Source organism: Plectropomus leopardus, chromosome 17 (assembly GCF_026936395.1).
Source record: "Plectropomus leopardus strain MGB_pleo_1.0 chromosome 17, ASM2693639v1, whole genome shotgun sequence".
Taxonomy (NCBI): domain Eukaryota; kingdom Metazoa; phylum Chordata; class Actinopteri; order Perciformes; family Serranidae; genus Plectropomus; species Plectropomus leopardus.
The window spans coordinates 23,640,079-23,662,262 of NC_142192.1; the positions used below are offsets into that span (position 1 = coordinate 23,640,079).

At 38.8% G+C, this 22,184-nt stretch overlaps 2 protein-coding genes across 3 annotated transcripts in view; one reads left to right on the forward strand and one right to left on the reverse strand.

Moving 5' to 3' along the window:
* LOC121957621 (dolichyl-diphosphooligosaccharide--protein glycosyltransferase subunit STT3B) overlaps positions 1 to 12,136 on the forward strand; it is a 120,058-nt gene extending 107,922 nt beyond the window's left edge. The window contains exons 11-16 of the mRNA XM_042506306.2: positions 1,989 to 2,176; positions 4,484 to 4,655; positions 5,178 to 5,351; positions 6,575 to 6,688; positions 8,891 to 9,097; positions 9,947 to 12,136. Of these exons, the coding sequence (XP_042362240.1) occupies positions 1,989 to 2,176; positions 4,484 to 4,655; positions 5,178 to 5,351; positions 6,575 to 6,688; positions 8,891 to 9,097; positions 9,947 to 10,021 (930 nt within the window). The 3' untranslated portion in view covers positions 10,022 to 12,136. The remainder of the gene's footprint in view (positions 1 to 1,988; positions 2,177 to 4,483; positions 4,656 to 5,177; positions 5,352 to 6,574; positions 6,689 to 8,890; positions 9,098 to 9,946) is intronic.
* Positions 12,137 to 14,393: 2,257 nt separating this feature from the next.
* osbpl10a (oxysterol binding protein-like 10a) overlaps positions 14,394 to 22,184 on the reverse strand; it is a 124,942-nt gene continuing 117,151 nt past the window's right edge. For both annotated transcript variants that reach the window (XM_088090543.1, XM_042506451.2), the window contains exon 13: positions 14,394 to 16,294. In XM_088090543.1, coding sequence (XP_087946669.1) covers positions 16,250 to 16,294 — 45 coding nt within the window. In that variant the 3' untranslated portion in view covers positions 14,394 to 16,249. The remainder of the gene's footprint in view (positions 16,295 to 22,184) is intronic.

Sequence of the window (22,184 nt, forward strand, 5' to 3'; positions counted from 1 at the left end):
ATCCGTCCTTCAGAAGTGTTTGCTGGAATAACTTTGTAGCCCATGTAACAATTTTGCGAATTTGACAAATGCTTAAAAAACGGCACATATAAGCCTGTTTTTGAACATCAAGACAGTGATGCTGAAAGTCTGCTTATGGTGACAGGGCTCGTTACACAACCTCTCTGCCCTGCACTGGTAGAAAAAAATGCAGACATGGACATTTTGGCTGCGCTTAAAAGCTTTGCAGTTAGTACAGGCTGCACACAATTATTGACACACATTTTTGCTGATATTTGTCAGTAAAAACATGTTGTAAAAAGCACCAGTTTGCCAATGATGGAGGAATAAAAGTCGACACATACACAATGCAGCTTTCAAAACAAAAGCTTCTGCAAAAGTTTACTTATGTACACCATAAAACAGGGACAGTGCACATTAACAGACATTTCAGTAAATGTGCCAGTTCACATTTTCAGCTGCAGCCTCGGGCAGGTGTAATGACAGCTACAAAAGACACGTGAAATACATTAAAATGGACACTAATAGATTACATATAGCATATGGCACTTCCAAACCAGGACAACACATAAAACCTAAACACAGCTCAGGTTATTTAAATAAGTCACTGAGTACAGTTACAGACTGGATTATCTTTTAGTCCTGATTTTAAAATAACTATAAATACACGATTCATGTCACAGTTTCTGGTAAGTGATGGCAGACTCTTACATGCGAAAGGAAAAAGACTTGCATGTATGAGCTGCTTTCACCAAAAAAAAAAATTATACACAAACACACCTCGCCTCATCACATTTTCCAACGAGGAGAAGGAATAATGTTTAGGAAAAGATATAGGAAGTATTTTTGACTATTTGACTGCACTCAGATGTTTTAAAAAGCTAATAAGGTTAAAACTGTACATGACAAAGAAACAAACAAAATATAATTGGCGATGTCATTTTACTGATCCGTACATCTTTCCCAATCGCTGCTCTGCGTTAGGGCTGCACAATTAATCGAATATTAATCACAATCACAATTTTGGCTGCGCATAATTAGATGTGTTTTAAAATGCATGCTCTGCTCATGGTAAAATTGCTGCACATCAAATCAAGCGCTTCCTAAACTAACAACCATCCTCCACTTTTCAAGAGCTGTCCGCACCCCGCAGCAGCAGCAGCAGCTTTGGAAAACAAAAATCATCCGTCATCAACCATCATTATCCAGTGCTTTGAAGTATTTTGGATTTAGGATAGAACAAATCAATGCAAAAAGTGTACAACACTTATGTCAAGCAACAACTTGTTAAAAAACCTCTACAGTCCACAGAACGATGAGTGTATGAAAACAGTCAATAATCAGGATTTCAGCATTGATCCGAATAGTTGTGATTTCCATTTTGGCCATCATCATGCAGCCCTGCATGTTTAACGCCACAGAAATAAAAAGGAGGCAACATGGCTCACTAGTTAGCTACTTTTAGACACTATATTATATATATATATATATATTTCACATCACAACAAGACAATACTGTTCACACATGCACACTCACACCAATTAAAACATGCACAAATATTTTTAAGGGTATCAACACGCGCAGCCTCACAGTCCGTCAGTGGAGTGAGTGTAACAGTTTGTTTTGCAGTTCATTACTGTAGTGTGGTGCATACTGTTATCTGCATCTGTCCTCACTCACAGACACAGTTTAGGTGTCGGGTCCAGTAATTGGACGTACTGGTAAAGAAAAATATTCGCATTATGCAGATTTCCTCCTCTCCAGAGTTGTTATAGCCTCAACAATCCTCTGCTGCAACTGTGAAGTGATATTAACTCATCACAGGGTTCATCTCACAATCCTCAGTGATGCATCACACAGTACAGAAAACGTGAGGATGCTGTAAGATACTTTGCTCAATTAGTTCATTCAATAATTTATCCCACTCAATAATTCATCTCCCACAGACTCTGCCTTGTGTCATCAGAGTGTTTGTCTCCCCCTGCAGGCCGGTAAGGTGCGCAAACATGTGTCAGAGCAGGAGAAGGCAGAGGAGGGTCTGGGTCCAAACATCAAGTCCATCGTCACCATGCTCATGTTGATGCTGCTGATGATGTTCGCTGTCCACTGCACCTGGGTCACCAGCAACGCCTACTCCAGTCCCAGCGTGGTGCTGGCCTCATACAACCATGATGGGTATGTGAACACATAACTCTGCTATAATGTGTTAATCAGGGTTCTTAAAATGCCTTGAATTTATTAATATAAAAAAATAATAATAAAATAATTAATCTTTCAAAATTTTTTAAAATTCTCGGACAAAAGTGGGATTTTTATTTGGGTTTTTTTTGACATTGCTTTGTAAAATCTAATATATATATATATATATATATATTACTTTTTTTATTATTAATTCATATATTCCTTTTCTTAAACTCGTCATGATGGTAGTCCAAGCAGTGGACTCTCACATGCAGATTGAGAAACATAAAATTGTCCAGAGATGCCAGATATTTCTCACTTCTGTTGGTAAACCAAATGGATACTTTTATGATACTGTAATATGCTCATTGTCCTTCATGTGTTCCACACTAAAATGGGTTATTTTGTCAAGTTTTGGTTACTAGAAAATTGGTCTTAAACTTAATTCTGAGTGGAATTTAAAAAAAGTCTTAAATCTGATTCATCTTAGCTGTAGAAACCCTGCTGGCGGTGAAGAGTGCAGTTTTGAACTGGATTAATACTGCCAGTGTTCAGGAGGGTTTCAGGAGCAGATATACACAGAGGTTTCTCCCTCTCCAAAACCGGTAAAACACTAAATAAATCAGTTTCGCATTACAATTCAGTGTCTTTCCAGTGCAGTTTGGCATGTCGCAGACAGCCCGCTTGGCCATCAACTGCAAATGAGCGCTCATCTTAATTCTCATCCAGACGTTGAGGAGGTTTTTACGAATTACCTGCAGAGGGCTCTTCCTTTCAAAACAAATGGACCCAGAGATTTAAACAGGTTGAAACTGAATAAAGCAGTTTCATGTTTAAGAAATTAGTGTTTTTCCGATGCGCTCGTCACAGAAAGGCTGCCGACACAAAAACACTAATAGCCCTATATAGAGCCAGTGTTAGGTTTGTCCACTCTGGGCTACTGTAGAGACACGGCGGTGCAACACTCTGATCTCTGAGGATGAGGATTCGCTCCCTTTGTAGATATAAACGGCTCTTTCTACGGTAACGAAAACACAACGATCCTTATTTTTAGGTAATTACATGCTAAACACATACTTTTTTGTTACTTTTTAATGCTCCATTTATGGCAATATGTCCCCCTAAAATCTACGCAATGGACCTTTAAATCAAGAGACGCTAGGGAAGCAGGATATTATCGGTATGTGGCATTGCATATGAAGCTTGATGTATTTTACGCAAAAAGTTACAAAAACTGAGCATGATGGGAACCAGTGCAGTGCAATCTGCCTTACAGAGAGAAACAAAGTCTCCGAGAAAAGTTCCCAACATAACATTTCTCTTCTACCTTTGTCTTCGCTACAAGATTAAAAAGTCACATTATTTGTTACAATAAATGTTTGGAGCCAAACCGTCCCTAACCCTAGAAAACTGATGTTTGTTCATGTTTTTTTCTCCTTCAGTTTTGGTGGTAAGATTTGTCTTGAATGTAATTCCGAGCGGCATTAAAAAAAGACTTAAAGTCTTATATCTAACCCGCCCTCTGCTGTGGGACCTCTGGGTAATGGATGTTAAATAACCTCAAGGAGCCGAGCAAAGTCTCAAGTAATAGTTCATGATGCAGAAGAATGGGTTGCTCAACCTTGCATGCAAATGAGCACACGTGTGTGAGTACGCAGGAACACACAGTGCAGCAGGATAGAGGGAGCGCATGTATATTTCATAAGAGGTTTGTGGAAATATTGATATGAGCACCTATAAGCTTTAATATAATTGCTTAACTTTGTGTTTCTAGGTCACAAAAAACATCTGCGGACCAACTCTGAATTTACAAAAAGCTTATATTTTATTCTCTCTGAGATTCTTTACAGGCATAATTATTCTCTTTAAGCATTAGGGAGGAAATATTGAAGGCCGAGACTAAATGGTAGACGAAAGTCCTCATACATATATTAATGGAACCACGGCAGCTCTCAGACAATGGTTTTAGCTGCGCTACTGGGAGCAGCGGAGCTGTCACTCTGCTGCTTTCTCTCCCACACACTCACGCACACTCACACACTCACACAGATATAACATGATTAGCATACCTACAGTTAATTGGTTGCTCGTCTTTATGTCTGCCGCTGCTCCTCGAGGTAAATTTAGGACAGGAGTGTTCAAAGTGTGAGGTGTTTTTTAACCCTGGGTTTATTATGCATGGATGGTCTATTTTCAGCTGTCGTTGCCCTTCTGATTCAAAGTCTTAGCTGAAATATTAATAGCCTCCGCAGCCATATGCCTGTCAACGCTGTTACCTGTCAACCTTATTTTCCCTGTTAGGACGAGAAACATCCTGGATGACTTCAGGGAGGCCTACTACTGGCTGCGACAGAACACGGACGAGCATGCACGCGTCATGTCGTGGTGGGACTACGGGTACCAGATAGCCGGCATGGCCAACCGGACCACGCTGGTCGACAATAACACGTGGAACAACAGTCACATAGCGCTGGTGAGATCTGTTTCTCTCATGTCTCCTTCTCTTTTGATTCATGCACACACAGAAAAACAAAAGATTTCTTCCAGCAGCCACGAGCAAACTCTTCAGTGCATTTTTTTATATAATTGCCACATACTGTAGTATAAAACCGCTGCTTCCAACAAGCCAGATAATCTTGTTTGCTTAAACTTTTCCCATTGAATTTACACTGTAGGGGGATTGCAGTTTAATTGCTGTCAGATGCTGTGGGTTTGATTTATGTTTTTTTCTCTCTCTGCTGCCAAATGTAGAGGAATGTTTTTGTCTTTTAGTTAAGTCTGATAAAGCCCTCAAGCTTTCTTTTCTCTTGCTTTCTACCTGCCGCCTGTTGTCTCTTCAGCATCTGTCCACAGGAAATGTAATTACAGAGATACAAGATGGATGTCTGTTTAATAATTCCTTTCTTTTTCTTTTTTTTTTGGCTGTATTGAAGCATCCTGTGTTGTGAAACTCTAATTAAAGCACGGCTTGTCATTCTTCACCGCTGATTTCTAGGTGGGGAAAGCCATGTCGTCCAACGAGAGCGCGGCCTACAAAATCATGAGGTCGTTGGATGTGGACTACGTGCTGATTATCTTCGGAGGCGTGATCGGCTACTCTGGAGACGACATAAACAAGTTCCTGTGGATGGTGCGGATAGCAGAGGGAGAGCACCCCAAGGACATCAGGGTGAGTGTGAGAACTGCAGCACACACACACACACACACACACACACACACGCAGTGGTGAAATCAATGTTTCCTCTTCACTCTTACACGCTCACGCTGTATAATGATGCTCAAGGACAGACTGTGTTTAGTCCATTGTGGCACGTTCATGGCGTGTTTTCCGTCTCAGAGGCACATCCTGAACAGAAACCTTTTGTTGCTGCAAGAAAATACCACATTCAGATTTTTAAGTTTATTCCCATTCTGCTCATTTGTATTGTCTGGCTTGAATTATCAGCATAAAGTGCAAGTAACAGCCACAAAAAACGCACCGAGGTTTACATTCACTCAGGAAACTGAGAATATGCAGGAAGTCATCTGACACATTTATATGCTGTTTACCGTAAACCTGCGTCTGTATTTCCACATCCAGAAGTTACTCTGTGATGAGGGTTAAACCACATCCTGCAGGTCACGCAGGCCGACCCACAAGTCAGATGGTACGGATAAGCATGGTAAACAATATTGTGACACCGACTGAGTTTTTGAGGGCAACCCCGCCTCAGGAAACTGAAACTAAAATGACAGTGTTTCAAACTTGAATTGAGGCAAATGTCTGATCATTTTTATGCTTCTTATTACTCATGTAAGAGCTTAAATTACATATTAAGAAAGTTTTGGGTTCCCAGAGGCTTTAAAAAATTGTGATCCACACATCCCTACTACTTTGTGTTAGTTTCAATTCCAACTCCAAAATTATTTATACACAACATTGTCTCACTGAGTGCTTAGTAATCTCCCCTATCGTGCCGCCGCAATCTGCTGCCAAAGCATTTCTTAACCGGCCAGAAGTTTTTGTCACGCACATAAAAATCGCAGCGAGTTGGACTGCCAAGTAGGTTTACACATACAAGGACTTAGTCTTCGAGTTTGGGTCTCCAGCTGAGCTTCTAAATGAAGGTCTGGCTATGCCGGACCCACAGTCTGCACCTTTGAGCCAGACTGTTTTCAAACGGGATTCAAAACATTGTTTTTTAATGTGAACACAGTCATTTTATTGATATAAGTGATATAATTCATGTGCTCTTGTCTCGTAATCACTCCATCTGACCCTGATTAAAGTGCGAAAATGTCTCCATATCTTTGATATTTTTGTCAAACTTTATAATCATGTCCGGTCAGCGAGTGTTACTAAAGTCCTTCACTGTCGACTAATTTCTTGGACTTTCCTTTCATCCTCTTCAGGAGAGCGACTACTTCACCCCTCAGGGAGAGTTCAGAGTGGACAAGGCCGGATCACCGACTCTGCTCAACTGCCTCATGTACAAGATGTCCTATTACCGATTTGGCGAAATGCAGGTGAGGAGAGCCGATTACATCGGCAACATCTCAACAGCTTTGCGAGTCTTTGATCATTTTTTTTATCTCCAGGTGAGGTCAGGTCAGGGCCAGAGAGAAACTCTAAATGCGACGAGATTTTCGGGGGGCTACGATCCGCTTTGTAGGTATAAATAATGAGTTCCAGCTTTGTGGAAAGATCAGAAAGTAACAAGCAGCTGCCGTCACCAAGGAAGCAAAAACTCCTGCTACTATATTTTATGCAGCTTTACCAGAGAATAACAAGCAGCTGCCACCACACCAAGGCGTAAAACTTCTCACTACTGTATCTTAAAAGCAGAGCTGGCTGACAGACAGGCAGACGAGGATTCGAGGAGATGCCTTGGGGAGCTCCTGAGGTTCGGAGAGGAGGGTGTTTGGGGGGGGGATGGAAGAGGGATATGAAGGATTGGCGGAGGCTTCTGAATGTGCCACGGCTACTTCTGGCAGGTAGCAGCGGAAAGATGAGAGGGATCCCTTGTGCCAGGTGCTTACATCTCCGCTGTAGACGCGGCCGGCCAACAGCTCAGCGGAGATGGGAGAATCAGTGCAGCCGCCATCCATAAACAGACGGCCAAAGCTGTGTGCGCGCTGTTTCAGGGAAAAAAACATGGCACCGAAGGAATCGAAGGACAAGAGGACGCGAGCTCGGCGAGGGAAGAAAGAAAGACGGAGCAGAGAGGGTAGATTAGGTTTACAGAAACAGGATGTGACAAGGAGAAGCTTAGAGGACGTCTGGAAAAAGACAGTAAGAAGATAGTTGAGGATGCAGTTTGTAGCAGTGAGATTAAAAGATAATACAGAGTACAGTGCAGAGTCGAGTATGTACTTCATATCTGCACAAATACCACCTTGTTTATCTCGTCTTTTGACATCTAGGTGACGAGCTGAGCAGTGCTAGTAAACACGCAGCGAGAGATAAACTATTGTGACTAATAATAATTTATTTTTCACACGCGTCCTCTGAAGGCATAAAAATGAGATTACGGTGCTCTGTCTGTAGACGGTGCACAAAGGGAGAGTGAGAATGGAAAAGAAAGGAGGAGAAATGCAGCAGACGGAAGAAAGATAGAGTGCAGCTGTGAGAATAGAGGTGACAAGGGCAAAGCAAATGTGAGAAGGACGCAGTCAGAGCTCTGAGAGCAGAAAAACAGGAACAAGAGCTTTGAGTGCTTCATACAGAGTGTAACCGTCGCTGACAGGCGCTGTACACTAAAGGCTGTCAGATGTTTTGTTTTTCTTTTATAATTGTGTTTGTCCGTGTCTTGATCTGTTTGATTTAGTAAAACTGCAGCAGGCTGAGATGAAATTATAATAATATCACTCAGATATGAAGCTACAGCCAGCAGCTGTTTGGCTCAGCTTAGTACAAAGTGAGAAACGAGGAAAACGGCGAGCCTTTCCAAGGCGTCTGCAGGTCCTTGAAAAGTCTTAAAAGTTACCTTTAAAGGTCAATAAATAGTCTTAATTGAAATGTAATTTGAATTTGTGAGTCTGCATTTCTGATGCTACAAATCTTTAAATCTACCGCTGAACCGAGTTGTGTCTTTTTTCTTTACACTTTGGCGGCCGTGGCCGAGAGGTCGAGAGGACGGTAGACGACAGCGCAACAACAAACATCCTTTAAACCGACAGAAAAGGAAAGCATTTATGTATGTAGCCGAATCAGCTGTGGTAGAAAGACAAAAATCAAGAGAAAATGACACAAAAAGCACCATCTCTGAGAGTCTGCAGTGTCACCATCAGAACAGCGCCGCAGATATGATGACATTGGCACGCTGCCGGTGGAATCGAGGGGTTAACTCAGGCGAGATGGATCTTACCTGGGTTTTGGACACGGTATTCTGATGTGGGGACGACATGCAGCAAAGGGCCTTCAGTGGGAGTCGAACCTGAGGCTGCTGCGGCAGGGACACTGTCTTTATTCATGGTCGCCTGCTTTATCCGCTCAGCCACCGACGGCCCTCCTTTCTGCTTTTTTAAGTTAAAGGATAATATCCAACACCGAGATCTGAGAGCAGTTTCGTCCTCTCATCATCATCATCATCATCATCGTCGTCGTTGTCTAACTCTGTTTATGTCTCAGAAACTCGTTCTGTTGACAGAAAAAGCTCTTTGCATGCAGCGTTTTAACCCGAACACACAGCTCGCTACAAGCTCATATAAACTGTGTCCATCTCCCAGCTGGACTTCCGGACGCCTCCTGGCTTCGACCGAACGCGCAACGCCGAGATCGGCAACAAGGACATCAAGTTCAAGCACCTGGAGGAGGCGTTCACCTCGGAGCACTGGCTGGTCCGGATCTACAAGGTCAAGAACCTGGACAACAGGGAGCCGCTGGACCACAAGCTGCGCAGCGTCGTGCCCAAACAGAAGTACACCTCCAAAAAGGTAGCAGGACACTTCCTGTTTCTGGTTTCAGTGCCTTGTAGTTCAAGGATGTGGAGTACCAGCTTTTATATCACGTATTTATTTTGATTATGATACTTTTATATGATGTGCTGGAACCAGAAGTTACCCTTTAATATGTCATAAACAACAAATAAGCCTGGGTATATTCTCCAGTTTTAGGTTTTTAAGTTGGGTTTTGTGGACGATGTTTACTTGTTTCTACTAAAGAAAAGTAGCTCAGCAGTTTCTGTGACACTAAATTCATCATATTCAGTCATTAGATCGAGATTCTGTTTGAAGCCAAAAAATGATAAAGAAGTTGTTTAACTTCTTCTAAGTTTAACATAAGATGAAAGTGTTTGATGGCTGTTTCTTCATCACTATCAGTTGTTACAGTTTTGGGGTTTCTTCAATTTAACAAATGATATATTTTCTTTTTTTAACCACTCAAGAATGAACCGCAGTGGTCATAAATCACCACATTTAACGTGCCAACACCAGAGAAAAATCCATAATTTGGCTTCAAAAGCTTTTGACATTTTCTGTACAAATTGAATTTTCGGCGGCTGGACGGGGAGCACTTCTGCTCGAGGAAATGCTAAAAAATCCTCTTTCTGTCAATGAACGCCGAACATCCTCTGAATGTTCGAGGTCTCTAGTTCATGGGTGAAAATGTCACGAGGCGGCGATTATCCTTTTAAGGATATATCCTTTAAAGTTTCCGACCGATGATTCAAATGTCCGACTTCAGGGGGGGCCGCTCCTCCAGTCACATCCAGTAAGTTTTAGTTTAAAGTGAGCGTAGTTGGAGAATCGTTTGTAATTTAATTTCCTTCTGTCCCCGTCCAGACTGCCAAGAGGAAGCGAGGACACATCAAGAACAAGCTCGTCCTGAGGAAAGGCAAGAAACTGCAAAAAAAATAATGGTGACGATGAACTCTTCTAGGAAAACAAGCAAACAAACAACTGCGAAGAAACCTCCAACAACCAATGAAGAAGAACACCGAGGCCCGATTATCTGGCACTCGGTCTCAAGCGCGTCTCATTAAGAACGCCCCCGTGTGGCGAGGACGGTGAAGAAATGTCATATCTGGCTGTCTCCAGAACTGTTGTCCGTTTATCCTGAGGACCTTTTGTCTTGCTTTTTTTTTTTTTTTTTTTACTTGAATGTGCGGCGAGGCATAGGGCTGCTCTACTCGGTTTACTCGTTTTTGTTTTGTTTTTTTTTTTTTGCGGTACGTTTAATTAACTGCTTCTCAGTGCGGGGATCGGGGGTGTGAGGAGGTGAAAGGGCGAGATAGAGAGGAACATTTTGCACCAAAGACCCATCGACCTTGCTCCACGGCACATGTGAACTCATTACTGAGCGAGAGGGAAGCGCAGGAGTGAACGCTCGAGGACTTGTTCCTGACACGTGTACAGAGGACAGTATGCGGTATGGAGGAACGCCACCGTCTCGGCACAGCCCATCTGTAATATTAACCCTTTTATCATCGTCCTCTCCGTTACGTTTGCCTGGCTCCCCGACCTTCTTTTTCGACAAATTCTTTAGAGAAAAAAATTGGCCTAATGTGTAAATATATAATGTAAAGAATAATCTAAAAGGATGATAATATATTGGATTCTTGTGGTGATTTTTAAATATGCAGTTGTCCGTTTTTCTCTTGATTTCTTTATGTGATTGTTTTGTTAATCTTTTTTTTTTGTATGACAGCAAATAGATCAGTGAATGCAATAATTCTTGTACAGAGGGGCTCGAGATTTTGTTGGAAGAATGAATGTGAATTTTTACAATGCCCCCCCTCCTCCGCACCGCCCTTTTTTTCATGAATTGCATAGATTGTACATTTCTGCTGCTAGGGTTTTAAAGACAGAGCGAGCACCTGTGTGTAAAAAGTAGTGATAATAAATTAGGCCTCCCTCCCCGCAGAGGGGGCTCTCTAGTTTAGCGTGCAAAGCCGAGTGCCTCATTGCTGGTCACCTTCGCCTCGATAAAATTTGTGACTGTCCGTTCTGTTAGCGTTTTTGTTTCAGCTCATCACGTATGAACGCGGCGGCGGCGGCGGTGGGATGGGTGCTTTGACCAGACTGAGGCGTTGAAAACTGGAAATGTTGGAGATGTCTGGAAACAGACGTGTGAACTGTGAAGGGGGATGTTTGTACACGGGCACTGAAACTGAGATGAGAGACGACTGAGGTCAGGAAATGTCAAAACTTCTGACACCACGGTGGAATAACGACCATCTTTACGGTACTTTAGAGCTGCGTCCCAATTCCTGCAACTCACACTGAAGAATTACAGGGAAAGTTTAACCCAAAATCAAAAATACTAATTTTTCAACATATCTGTAGTTCTTTTCATAATTAACCTTTCTGTCCAAAACAGGAAAAAATGCACATTCACAAAGTCCGAGCTGAGACAGAAGCTACAATTTAGTTCGAAATAGAAGAAAAACAAATATTCACATTTGCAAAAATACAACTAGTGAATTTTTGTTTTTTCTTCTTTTAAAAATCAAACAATTAATCAAATATTAGAATACCTGATTGATTTTATCTTCCGTTGACGTGCTGATCCTCGTGCTAATAGTACGCAGTTGGGACGCAGCTCTAATGAGCCGTAACCTTTGACCTCTTACTCTATGGGCACTGCACTGTTCTTCGGGTGTCTGGCTTCTCCAGATGTTCGAAACACTAAAGGTGTTTCTCTGTGTGCACGCTTCAGTAACTTTTTCATTTTTTATCGAATAAGTGACACATCAAAAGACTTTAACACGTCGCACAGCTCTCCTCGTTTTGTCACATCTCACAGAAAAGTGACTTTTGTTGGTTTCACCTGTTATTTTCTCCACACTTCTGTTTTTTTTATTGTCTGAATCGCTTTGTTCTCTTTGTTCTGATCTTCTCTGAATCTTGAACGTCACTATTTCCGGCTTCACGCCTTCGACACGATGCCACATTGTTGCTCAGTCACACAAACGCCTAAATCGGAGTCGCGTCCTTTTTGATTTGTCATTTATCAAGAGAGGAGAGTTCAGACCAAGCCTTAATGTGATGTACAGTTTGTTGCCCTCTTTTGTTTTTCATTTTGTGTCTATGAGAAGCGGCAGAACGGTTCCTTCCTCTACTAAGTTAACTCGTTTCTTAGTAGCTCAGTGCCGTCTGTCCTGAACACGGTTTTTGTTTGATGAAATCCCTCCCTCACCTTCAAAGTTTACATTTTTACATTGTTGTTCTGTTCAGCCATCTTTAAATATACACTTTGATGAAAAAAAAACATTTGTGTAAGTTGTTGTTCTTGCCGTGTTTGTGCCGAAGCATTTTTCAGAGTTATTAACGAACACTCAGTATTTTGATGTTTTTCCTGAGCAGGTCTGAGACAACCACTTGATGGCAGCATCGGCCTTTGCTCTCGTAGTCTGCAGCTGTATGTATGAAGAATAATTTAACTCGGTGAGGGAAGCTGGTGATGGGTTTGACTCTGTGCTCACGAGGTGGAATTCCTCAAAATGTGGGTGGATGTTTTTTGGGGCCAACGGTCGTCCCAAAAATCACTTTGGTGGCCCCTGAACGTGACAGAAAAGGCGTGCGTTACATTTTCATCATCACTGGTCCAGATCATTTTTTCACTTCAGTATCTTACAGACTTTTTCAGAATACTATTCTGTGACATTTTTTTAATGACACACACTGAGACTTCTTTTATTATTTTTAATTAATTTTAAATGACATGCTGTACTTGAATGTTTTTATATTATTATTGAATACTATGATTTTTCTAATATTATACTTTATAACTATTTTTTATAACTAAAACTATAATTTTTTATGACATTTTGATGATGTACTATTAGTTTTAAATGATTTTTTAAAAACTTTTTTTATGGAAAACCATACTATGATGTTTTCACAACCTTTTTTATGGCATACTGCACGATAACTTAATGAAATTTTAATAGCACACTAAAGTTTTTAGGTCAAAATGTACTTTTTGAATGAAGACTTCTTTAAATACACTTAATTACATACTATGTATTTTTGAGACATTTTTGGCAGCTTGGATTTTTTTAAATGACTTACTATACAATGACTTTAATGACATTTTTGACAAAGTGCATTATAAAGTTTTGTAACATTGCTGACAACATACTGTACTGGAAAAAATACATATATATACTTGTATACACAACAAATTAAACCATAATTTTTTTGTCACATTTGTGAACACCTGCTATGCTATTTTTTTCACGACATTTTTGATTACATTTACTATGACTTTTTTAGTGACATTTCTGACAAAATACTTTAACTTATACTAGGACAACATACAATACTATGACTTTTTTATGACACTTTTGACAACATAATTTACTATGACTTTTTGATGCTTTTTCAGACAACTATACTATACTAGGACTTCTTTCATGCTGCTTTAAAAGTCACAGTATGACTTTTTGTGCTATCTGTAACAATATACTCTAGTATGTCTTTGTAATCCCATTTTGGACAACATACTACAGTATGAATTTTCTTTAATGCCATTGCAGATGAGAAACTACATATGCCATTCTAGACAAAATATGATACTGTGAATTTTTTAACCCATTTCAATTTTTTAACAACATACGATACTATGATTTTAATGCTATTCCATACGACAGAGTATACTTTGTTTTTATGCAGTTTCTGAAGACATACCATACTGTGACTTTTATTTTATGCCATTTCGGACAACATACTACAGTATACCATGACTTTTTTGATGCCAGCTGGATGGCATACTATGTTATATTTTGTATTCTTTTTCGGGTGAAATACTGTACTATGACATTTCATATGCAATTCTGAAAGACATATCACTGACTTTTTTTTAATAACATTTCACAACGTGTTGTACTTTGATTTTTTTTTTTAATGACCTTTTTGACATCTTGCTTTACTCTGACTTTTTGGTGACATTTTTCACAACCTACTATACTACAAATTATTTATTTTAACCACATACTTATCTTTTTTTTATCTTTTTTTTTAAAATTTAAATGCCACATTTGCTTTGTTAGCATTATTCTTCATCTGAGGTTTAAAGGTATTTGGTTTTTAGTTTTTAATGATGTCCTTGTGAGCGTTGATGTCTTTGAAGATGGTTACCTGCCTGTAGCTAGAAGTTAGAAACCAGTGAAGATAATATATTTCATCCTCTGCATACTGTGAATATTTATACTAACTTTAATGTTCCAGCTTAGATTTTGTGTCCTGTAGCCACGAGCAAAGCTAAACAAAGTAGGTGAGTCCACAGTTGCCATGGCAACATTTATTAGAACAAAGTGATCTCAAACATTTCCTGCTTTAACTGATGTGATGACAAAAGAGATGTTGCATAGGTCCTCTACCTGTGGAGTGAATGAGGAGTAGCAGTTTACACTTCAGTATCGATAACGTGGATGCAGGACATTAAAAAGGATGTACATTCAGGACATCACGAGAAGACATGTTTAATTTAAAAAAGGTATGAGGTTTTTTATTAATAGACAATCCCTCCTTCATTCACAATCGCTCTACTTGAATGAGTCTGGAACGTTTGAATCTTGACCGAAAAATATTTCATGTAAGGTGAGTGTCATTAAATACTATTTCTAAATGTTTGCAGGTTTGTTCTCTATACTGTCCTGTGGATGTTTATGTGCTTTCATGACATAAACTACAGATAGGCATCTGGTAACTTCACCTGCTTTAAAACACTATCTGTTAACGCATCGATGGAACGAGCAAGCAGTGAGACATTTATGTGAAAAAATATATAAGGCCATAAAAATACATTTTCAGTTAAGAACGTGGAGAGGATACACTGTTAATTTCTGCTAATTTCTGCTTTAACTTGTTTAGAAAAGCCAGTATGTTTGAAAATTGATCACACAGTTTCTCGATGATGAAAATGTGAGTACCACAACAACCCAGTCCATTTTCTTTTTTATCCGACAGGCTGCCAGCTCCCAGTGATTGCTATTCCTCGAGATTATCCTCTCATCTTCACAGAGGCAACCTTCCAGCGAACCCCAGATGTGAAAACATGATTGTGTGTTTCTGCGAGCCTCCTCATCCATATTCATCACCACGCGCGACCTGAGGAGAAGTATTAACTTCAGGAGGCTCGGGCTGCGTAATTACACAAGTACCATCTTAGGGGCACAGATACAGAAAAGATCAGAGGACCCAAGAGCATGTTGCCATGATAAAAACATTGTTTTGTCTTTTTTTTTTTTTTTTTTTTAGGAAGGAGAAGTGGCTAATGGCTGGAGTAGCTGAATGAGAGAGGTAGTAATGGAAAGCGTCTTATCAAAAAGGAGCGACGTGAAAATTAAAAGGTAAAACACAAAAAGCATGTGTAACAGAACAAGATGGAAACGTAGCATACTCTTAAAATGTGCCCAGATACATTCATAGTGCAGACAAAACAATCAGGACCTTCACTTTCTAGTAGCTCACTGTAATGTACTGAATAATAATACATAATAACATATAATCTAATGTTGGTTAACTCTTGATTTATATCTTATTTCAAATCTGTTCAGGTGTTATTTCCCATTAAGCTCTTATAGACCACCCTGATTGGTAAAATCCATAAATATAAAATATTCCATTTATTTCTATGGTAAAAGTGCATTATATAAACAACTGATTTACAGCTACAGTATTATGTGTTACAAGGAACTGGTATCGATTCATTCTAACGCTGCATTACGAACTAAAAGCTTGGAACCAAACATTGACAATGTCTGATAAAACATATTGATTATTAAAAACAAAGTAAAACACCAGTGGCAAACTTCATAACTGTGCGTGTGCAAAAAAGGCCTTGGTAAAGTGAAAAATAGAGTTACTCTACTTTGAATAGTAATACTACTAACTGTATACAAAAATGTACTTTTGTCCCAAGAGCTCCAGACACCATCTTGGTTATGAAAGCTGAGATCGCTTTGGCACCTTGCTTATTTCCTCTTTGTGTCTCCGTAGTGTCGCTCTGTGAGTCCATGGGTCTGGTCTGAAGGTCCCTTGAGGACTCGGATCCCTCCGCTTGACATCCTGACCCTTGACCTCAGTGTGGAGAGGAAGTGTCTCTGTTACTGTCCGTCAGAAGAGAGTGCTCTTCTGCTGTCAAGTGGACTTCCACAGAGGGCTGTTGTAGATCCAACTATCTGCCTGCATGACGAAGGAAGAACACTGGTCAAACAACGAACGAACGTAAGCAAAAATATGTTTGTAAAAATTATGTTTTTTTTCAGCATACTATAGTATGATGTTTGGGGATATTTTTTTGACTATAATGTGTGTAAACATGCAATACTATGTGGGTTTCAGCCATTTTTGAAATTACATTGTAATATAGCATGTCAAAAAAATTCAATGAAAAACGACAAAGCATAGTTTGTTAAAAAATATCAAAATATGACAACTGAAACCCACATAAAACAACGTGCAGAGACACACCATAGCATAGGATGTAAAAAAATGGTTAAAAACTCCATAATATAGCATGTTAAAAAAAAATGACTTAAAGTACCATAGCAGTGACACCCCATGCAAGGCCCAAAACCCCAGTCAAAAAAATGGCCAAGAAGGTAATAACATAGTACGGCAAAAAAAGTCCAATTTTGGCTACTCCTAAAAATGGCTGAAAAAAACATAAAATAGCTTTTAGAAACGCGTCATAGTATACAAAGTGGGAATAAAGAACAAAAAAGCCTAAAAACCTCATAATTTAGCGTGTCAAAAAAAATGGACGAAAAAGGCAATAGTATAGTATGGCAAAAGTATCAAAATTTGACCGCTCCTAAAAATGGCTGAAAACACTATAGAATAGGTATTAGAGACGCGTAATAGCATACAAAGTGGGAATAAAGGCCAAAAAAGGCCAAAAACCTCATAATTTAGCATGTCACAAAAATGGACAATGAAGGCAATAGTATAGTATGGCGAAAACGTCCAAATTTGACCGCTCCTAAAAATGGCTGAAAACACTATAGAATAGGTATTAGAGACGCGTAATAGCATACAAAGTAGGAATAAAGGCCAAAAAAGGCCAAAAACCTCATAATTTAGCATGTCAAAAAAATGGACCATGAAGTCAATAGTATAGTATGGCAAAAAAGTCAAAATTTGACCGCTCCTAAAAATGGCTGAAAACAACATAGAATAAGTATTAGAGACGCGTAATAGCATACAAAGTGGGAATAAAGGCCAAAAAAGGCCAAAAACCTCATAATTTAGCATGTCAAAAAAATGGACGAAAAAGGCAATAGTATAGTATGGCAAAAGTATCAAAATTTGACCGCTCCTAAAAATGGCTGAAAACACCATAGAATAGGTTATAGAGACGCGTAATAGCATACAAAGTGGGAATAAAGACCAAAAAAGGCCAAAAACGTCATAATTTAGCATGTCACAAAAATGGCCGATGAAGGCAATAGTATAGTATGGCGAAAAAGTCAAAATTTGACCGCTCCTAAAAATGGCTGAAAACAGCATAGAATAGCTCGTAGAGACGCGTAATAGCATACAAAGTGGGAATAAAGGCCAAAAAAGGCCAAAAAAACAAGAAATTTAGCATGTCAAAAAAATGGCAGATGAAGGCAATACTATAGTATGGCGAAAAAGTCAAAATTTGACCGCTCCTAAAAATGGCTGAAAACAACATAGAATAGGTTGTAGAGATGCGTAATAGCATACAAAGTGGGAATAAAGGCCAAAAAAGGCCAAAAACCTCATAATTTAGCATGTCACAAAATGGACAATGAAGGCAATAGTATAGTATGGCGAAAAAGTTAAAATTTGACCGCTCCTAATAATGGCTGAAAACGACATAGAATAGGTTGTAGAGATGCGTAATAGCATAAAAAGTGAGAATGAAAGGCCAAAAAAGGCCAAAAAACCAAGAAATTTAGCATGTCAAAAAAATTGCAGATGAAGGCAATAGTATAGTATGGCGAAAAAGTCAAAATTTGACCGCTCCTAAAAATGGCTGAAAACAACATAGAATAGGTTGTAGAGACGCGTAATAGCATACAAAGTGGGAATAAAGGCCAAAAAATGCCAAAAAACCAAGAAATTTAGCATGTCACAAAAATGGACGATGAAGGCAATAGTATAGTATGGCGAAAAAGTCAAAATTTGACCGCTCCTAAAAATGGCTGAAAATGACATAAAATAGGTTGTAGAAACGCGTAATAGCATACAAAGTAGGAGTAAAGACTAGAAAAGGCCAAAAACCTAATAATTTAGCATGTCAAAAAAATGGCCGATGAAGGCAATAGTATAGTATATGAAAAAAGTCAAAATTTGACCGCTCCTAAAAATGGCTGAAAACAACATAGAATAGGTTGTAGAGACGCGTAATAGCATACAAAGTGGGAATAAAGGCCAAAAAATGCCAAAAAACCAAGAAATTTAGCATGTCACAAAATGGCAGATGAAGGCAATACTATAGTATGGCAAAAAAGTCAAAATTTGAACGCTCCTAAAAATGGCTGAAAACGACATAGAATAGCTTGTAGAAATGCGTAATAACATACAAAGTGGGAATAAAGGCCAAAAAAGGCCAAAAAAACAAGAAATTTAGCATGTCAAAAAAATGGCAGATGAAGGCAATAGTATAGTATGGCGAAAATGTCAAAATTTGACCGCTCCTAAAAATGGCTGAAAACGACATAGAATAGGTTGTAGAGATGCGTAATAGCATAAAAAGTGAGAATGAAAGGCCAAAAAAGGCGAAAAACCCCATAATTTAGCATGTCAAAAAAATGGACGAAAAAGGCAATAGTATAGTATGGCGAAAAAGTCAAAATTTGACCGCTCCTAAAAATGGCTGAAAACAGCATAGAATAGCTCGTAAAGACGCGTAGTAGCATACAAAGTAGGAATAAAGGCCAAAAAAGCCCAAAAAAACTCATAATTCAGCATGTCACAAAAATGGCCGATGAAGGCAATAGTATAGTATGGCGAAAAAGTCAAAATTTGACCGCTCCTAAAAATGGCTGAAAACAGCATACAATAGGTTGTAGAGACGCGTAATAGCATACAAAGTGGGAATAAAGGCCAAAAAATGCCAAAAACCCCATAATTTAGAATGTCAAAAAAATGGCAGATGAAGGCAATAGTATAGTATGGCGAAAAAGTCAAAATTTGACCGCTCCTAAAAATGGCTGAAAACGACATAGAATAGGTTGTAGAAACGCGTAATAACATACAAAGTGGGAATAAAGGCCAAAAAAGGCCAAAAAACCAAGAAATTTAGCATGTCAAAAAAATTGCAGATGAAGGCAATAGTATAGTATGGCGAAAAAGTCTAAATTTGACCGCTCCTAAAAATGGCTGAAAACGACATAGAATAGGTTGTAGAGATGCGTAATAGCATAAAAAGTGAGAATGAAAGGCCAAAAAAGGCGAAAAACCCCATAATTTAGCATGTCAAAAAAATGGACGAAAAAGACAATAGTATAGTATGGCGAAAAAGTCAAAATTTGACCGCTCCTAAAAATGGCTGAAAACAACATAGAATAGGTTGTAGAAAAGCGTAATAACATACAAAGTGGGAATAAAGGCCAAAAAAGGCCAAAAAAACAAGAAATTTAGCATGTCAAAAAAATGGCAGATGAAGGCAATAGTATAGTATGGCGAAAAAGTCAAAATTTGACCGCTCCTAAAAATGGCTGAAAACAACATAGAATAGCTTGTAGAGATGCGTAATAGCATACAAAGTGGGAATAGCATACAAAGTGGGAATAAAGGCCAAAAAATGCCAAAAACCCCATAATTTAGCATGTCAAAAAAATGGACGAAAAAGGCAATAGTATAGTATGGCGAAAAAGTCAAAATTTGACCGCTCCTAAAAATGGCTGAAAACAGCATAGAATAGCTCGTAAAGACGCGTAATAGCATACAAAGTAGGAATAAAGGCCAAAAAAGGCCAAAAACCTCATAATTTAGCATGTCAAAAAAATGGCCGATGAAGGCAATAGTATAGTATGGCGAAAAAGTCAAAATTTGACCGCTCCTAAAAATGGCTGAAAACGACATAGAATAGGTTGTAGAAACGCGTAATAACATACAAAGTGGGAATAAAGGCCAAACAAGGCCAAAAAACCAAGAAATTTAGCATGTCAAAAAAATTGCAGATGAAGGCAATAGTATAGTATGGCGAAAAAGTCAAAATTTGACCGCTTCCTAAAAATGGCTGAAAACAGCATAGAATAGCTCGTAGAGACGCGTAATAGCATACAAAGTGGGAATAAAGGCCAAAAAAGGCCAAAAAAACAAGAAATTTAGCATGTCAAAAAAAATGGCAGATGAAGGCAATACTATAGTATGGCGAAAAAGTCAAAATTTGACCGCTCCTAAAAATGGCTGAAAACAACATAGAATAGGTTGTAGAGATGCGTAATAGCATACAAAGTGGGAATAAAGGCCAAAAAAGGCCAAAAACCTCATAATTTAGCATGTCACAAAAATGGACGATGAAGGCAATAGTATAGTATGGCGAAAAAGTTAAAATTTGACCGCTCCTAATAATGGCTGAAAACGACATAGAATAGGTTGTAGAGATGCGTAATAGCATAAAAAGTGAGAATGAAAGGCCAAAAAAGGCGAAAAAACTGAGAATTTAGCATGTCAAAAAAATGGCAGATGAAGGCAATACTATAGTATGGCGAAAAAGTCAAAATTTGACCGCTCCTAAAAATGGCTGAAAACAACATAGAATAGGTTGTAGAGACGCGTAATAGCATACAAAGTGGGAATAAAGGCCAAAAAATGCCAAAAAACCAAGAAATTTAGCATGTCACAAAAATGGACGATGAAGGCAATAGTATAGTATGGCGAAAAAGTCAAAATTTGACCGCTCCTAAAAATGGCTGAAAATGACATAAAATAGGTTGTAGAAACGCGTAATAGCATACAAAGTAGGAGTAAAGACTAGAAAAGGCCAAAAACCTAATAATTTAGCATGTCAAAAAAATGGCCGATGAAGGCAATAGTATAGTATGGCGAAAAAGTCAAAATTTGACCGCTCCTAAAAATGGCTGAAAACAACATAGAATAGGTTGTAGAGACGCGTAATAGCATACAAAGTGGGAATAAAGGCCAAAAAAGGCCAAAAAACCAAGAAATTTAGCATGTCAAAAAAATGGCAGATGAAGGCAATACTATAGTATGGCGAAAAAGTCAAAATTTGAACGCTCCTAAAAATGGCTGAAAACGACATAGAATAGCTTGTAGAAATGCGTAATAACATACAAAGTGGGAATAAAGGCCAAAAAAGGCCAAAAAAACAAGAAATTTAGCATGTCAAAAAAATGGCAGATGAAGGCAATAGTATAGTATGGCGAAAATGTCAAAATTTGACCGCTCCTAAAAATGGCTGAAAACGACATAGAATAGGTTGTAGAGATGCGTAATAGCATAAAAAGTGAGAATGAAAGGCCAAAAAAGGCGAAAAACCCCATAATTTAGCATGTCAAAAAAATGGACGAAAAAGGCAATAGTATAGTATGGCGAAAAAGTCAAAATTTGACCGCTCCTAAAAATGGCTGAAAACAGCATAGAATAGCTCGTAAAGACGCGTAGTAGCATACAAAGTAGGAATAAAGGCCAAAAAAGCCCAAAAAAACTCATAATTCAGCATGTCACAAAAATGGCCGATGAAGGCAATAGTATAGTATGGCGAAAAAGTCAAAATTTGACCGCTCCTAAAAATGGCTGAAAACAGCATACAATAGGTTGTAGAGACGCGTAATAGCATACAAAGTGGGAATAAAGGCCAAAAAATGCCAAAAACCCCATAATTTAGAATGTCAAAAAAATGGCAGATGAAGGCAATAGTATAGTATGGCGAAAAAGTCAAAATTTGACCGCTCCTAAAAATGGCTGAAAACGACATAGAATAGGTTGTAGAAGCAGCGTAATAACATACAAAGTGGGAATAAAGGCCAAAAAGGCCAAAAACCAAGAAATTTAGCATGTCAAAAAATTGCAGATGAAGGCAATAGTATAGTATGTCGAAAAAGTCTAAATTTGACCGCTCCTAAAAATGGCTGAA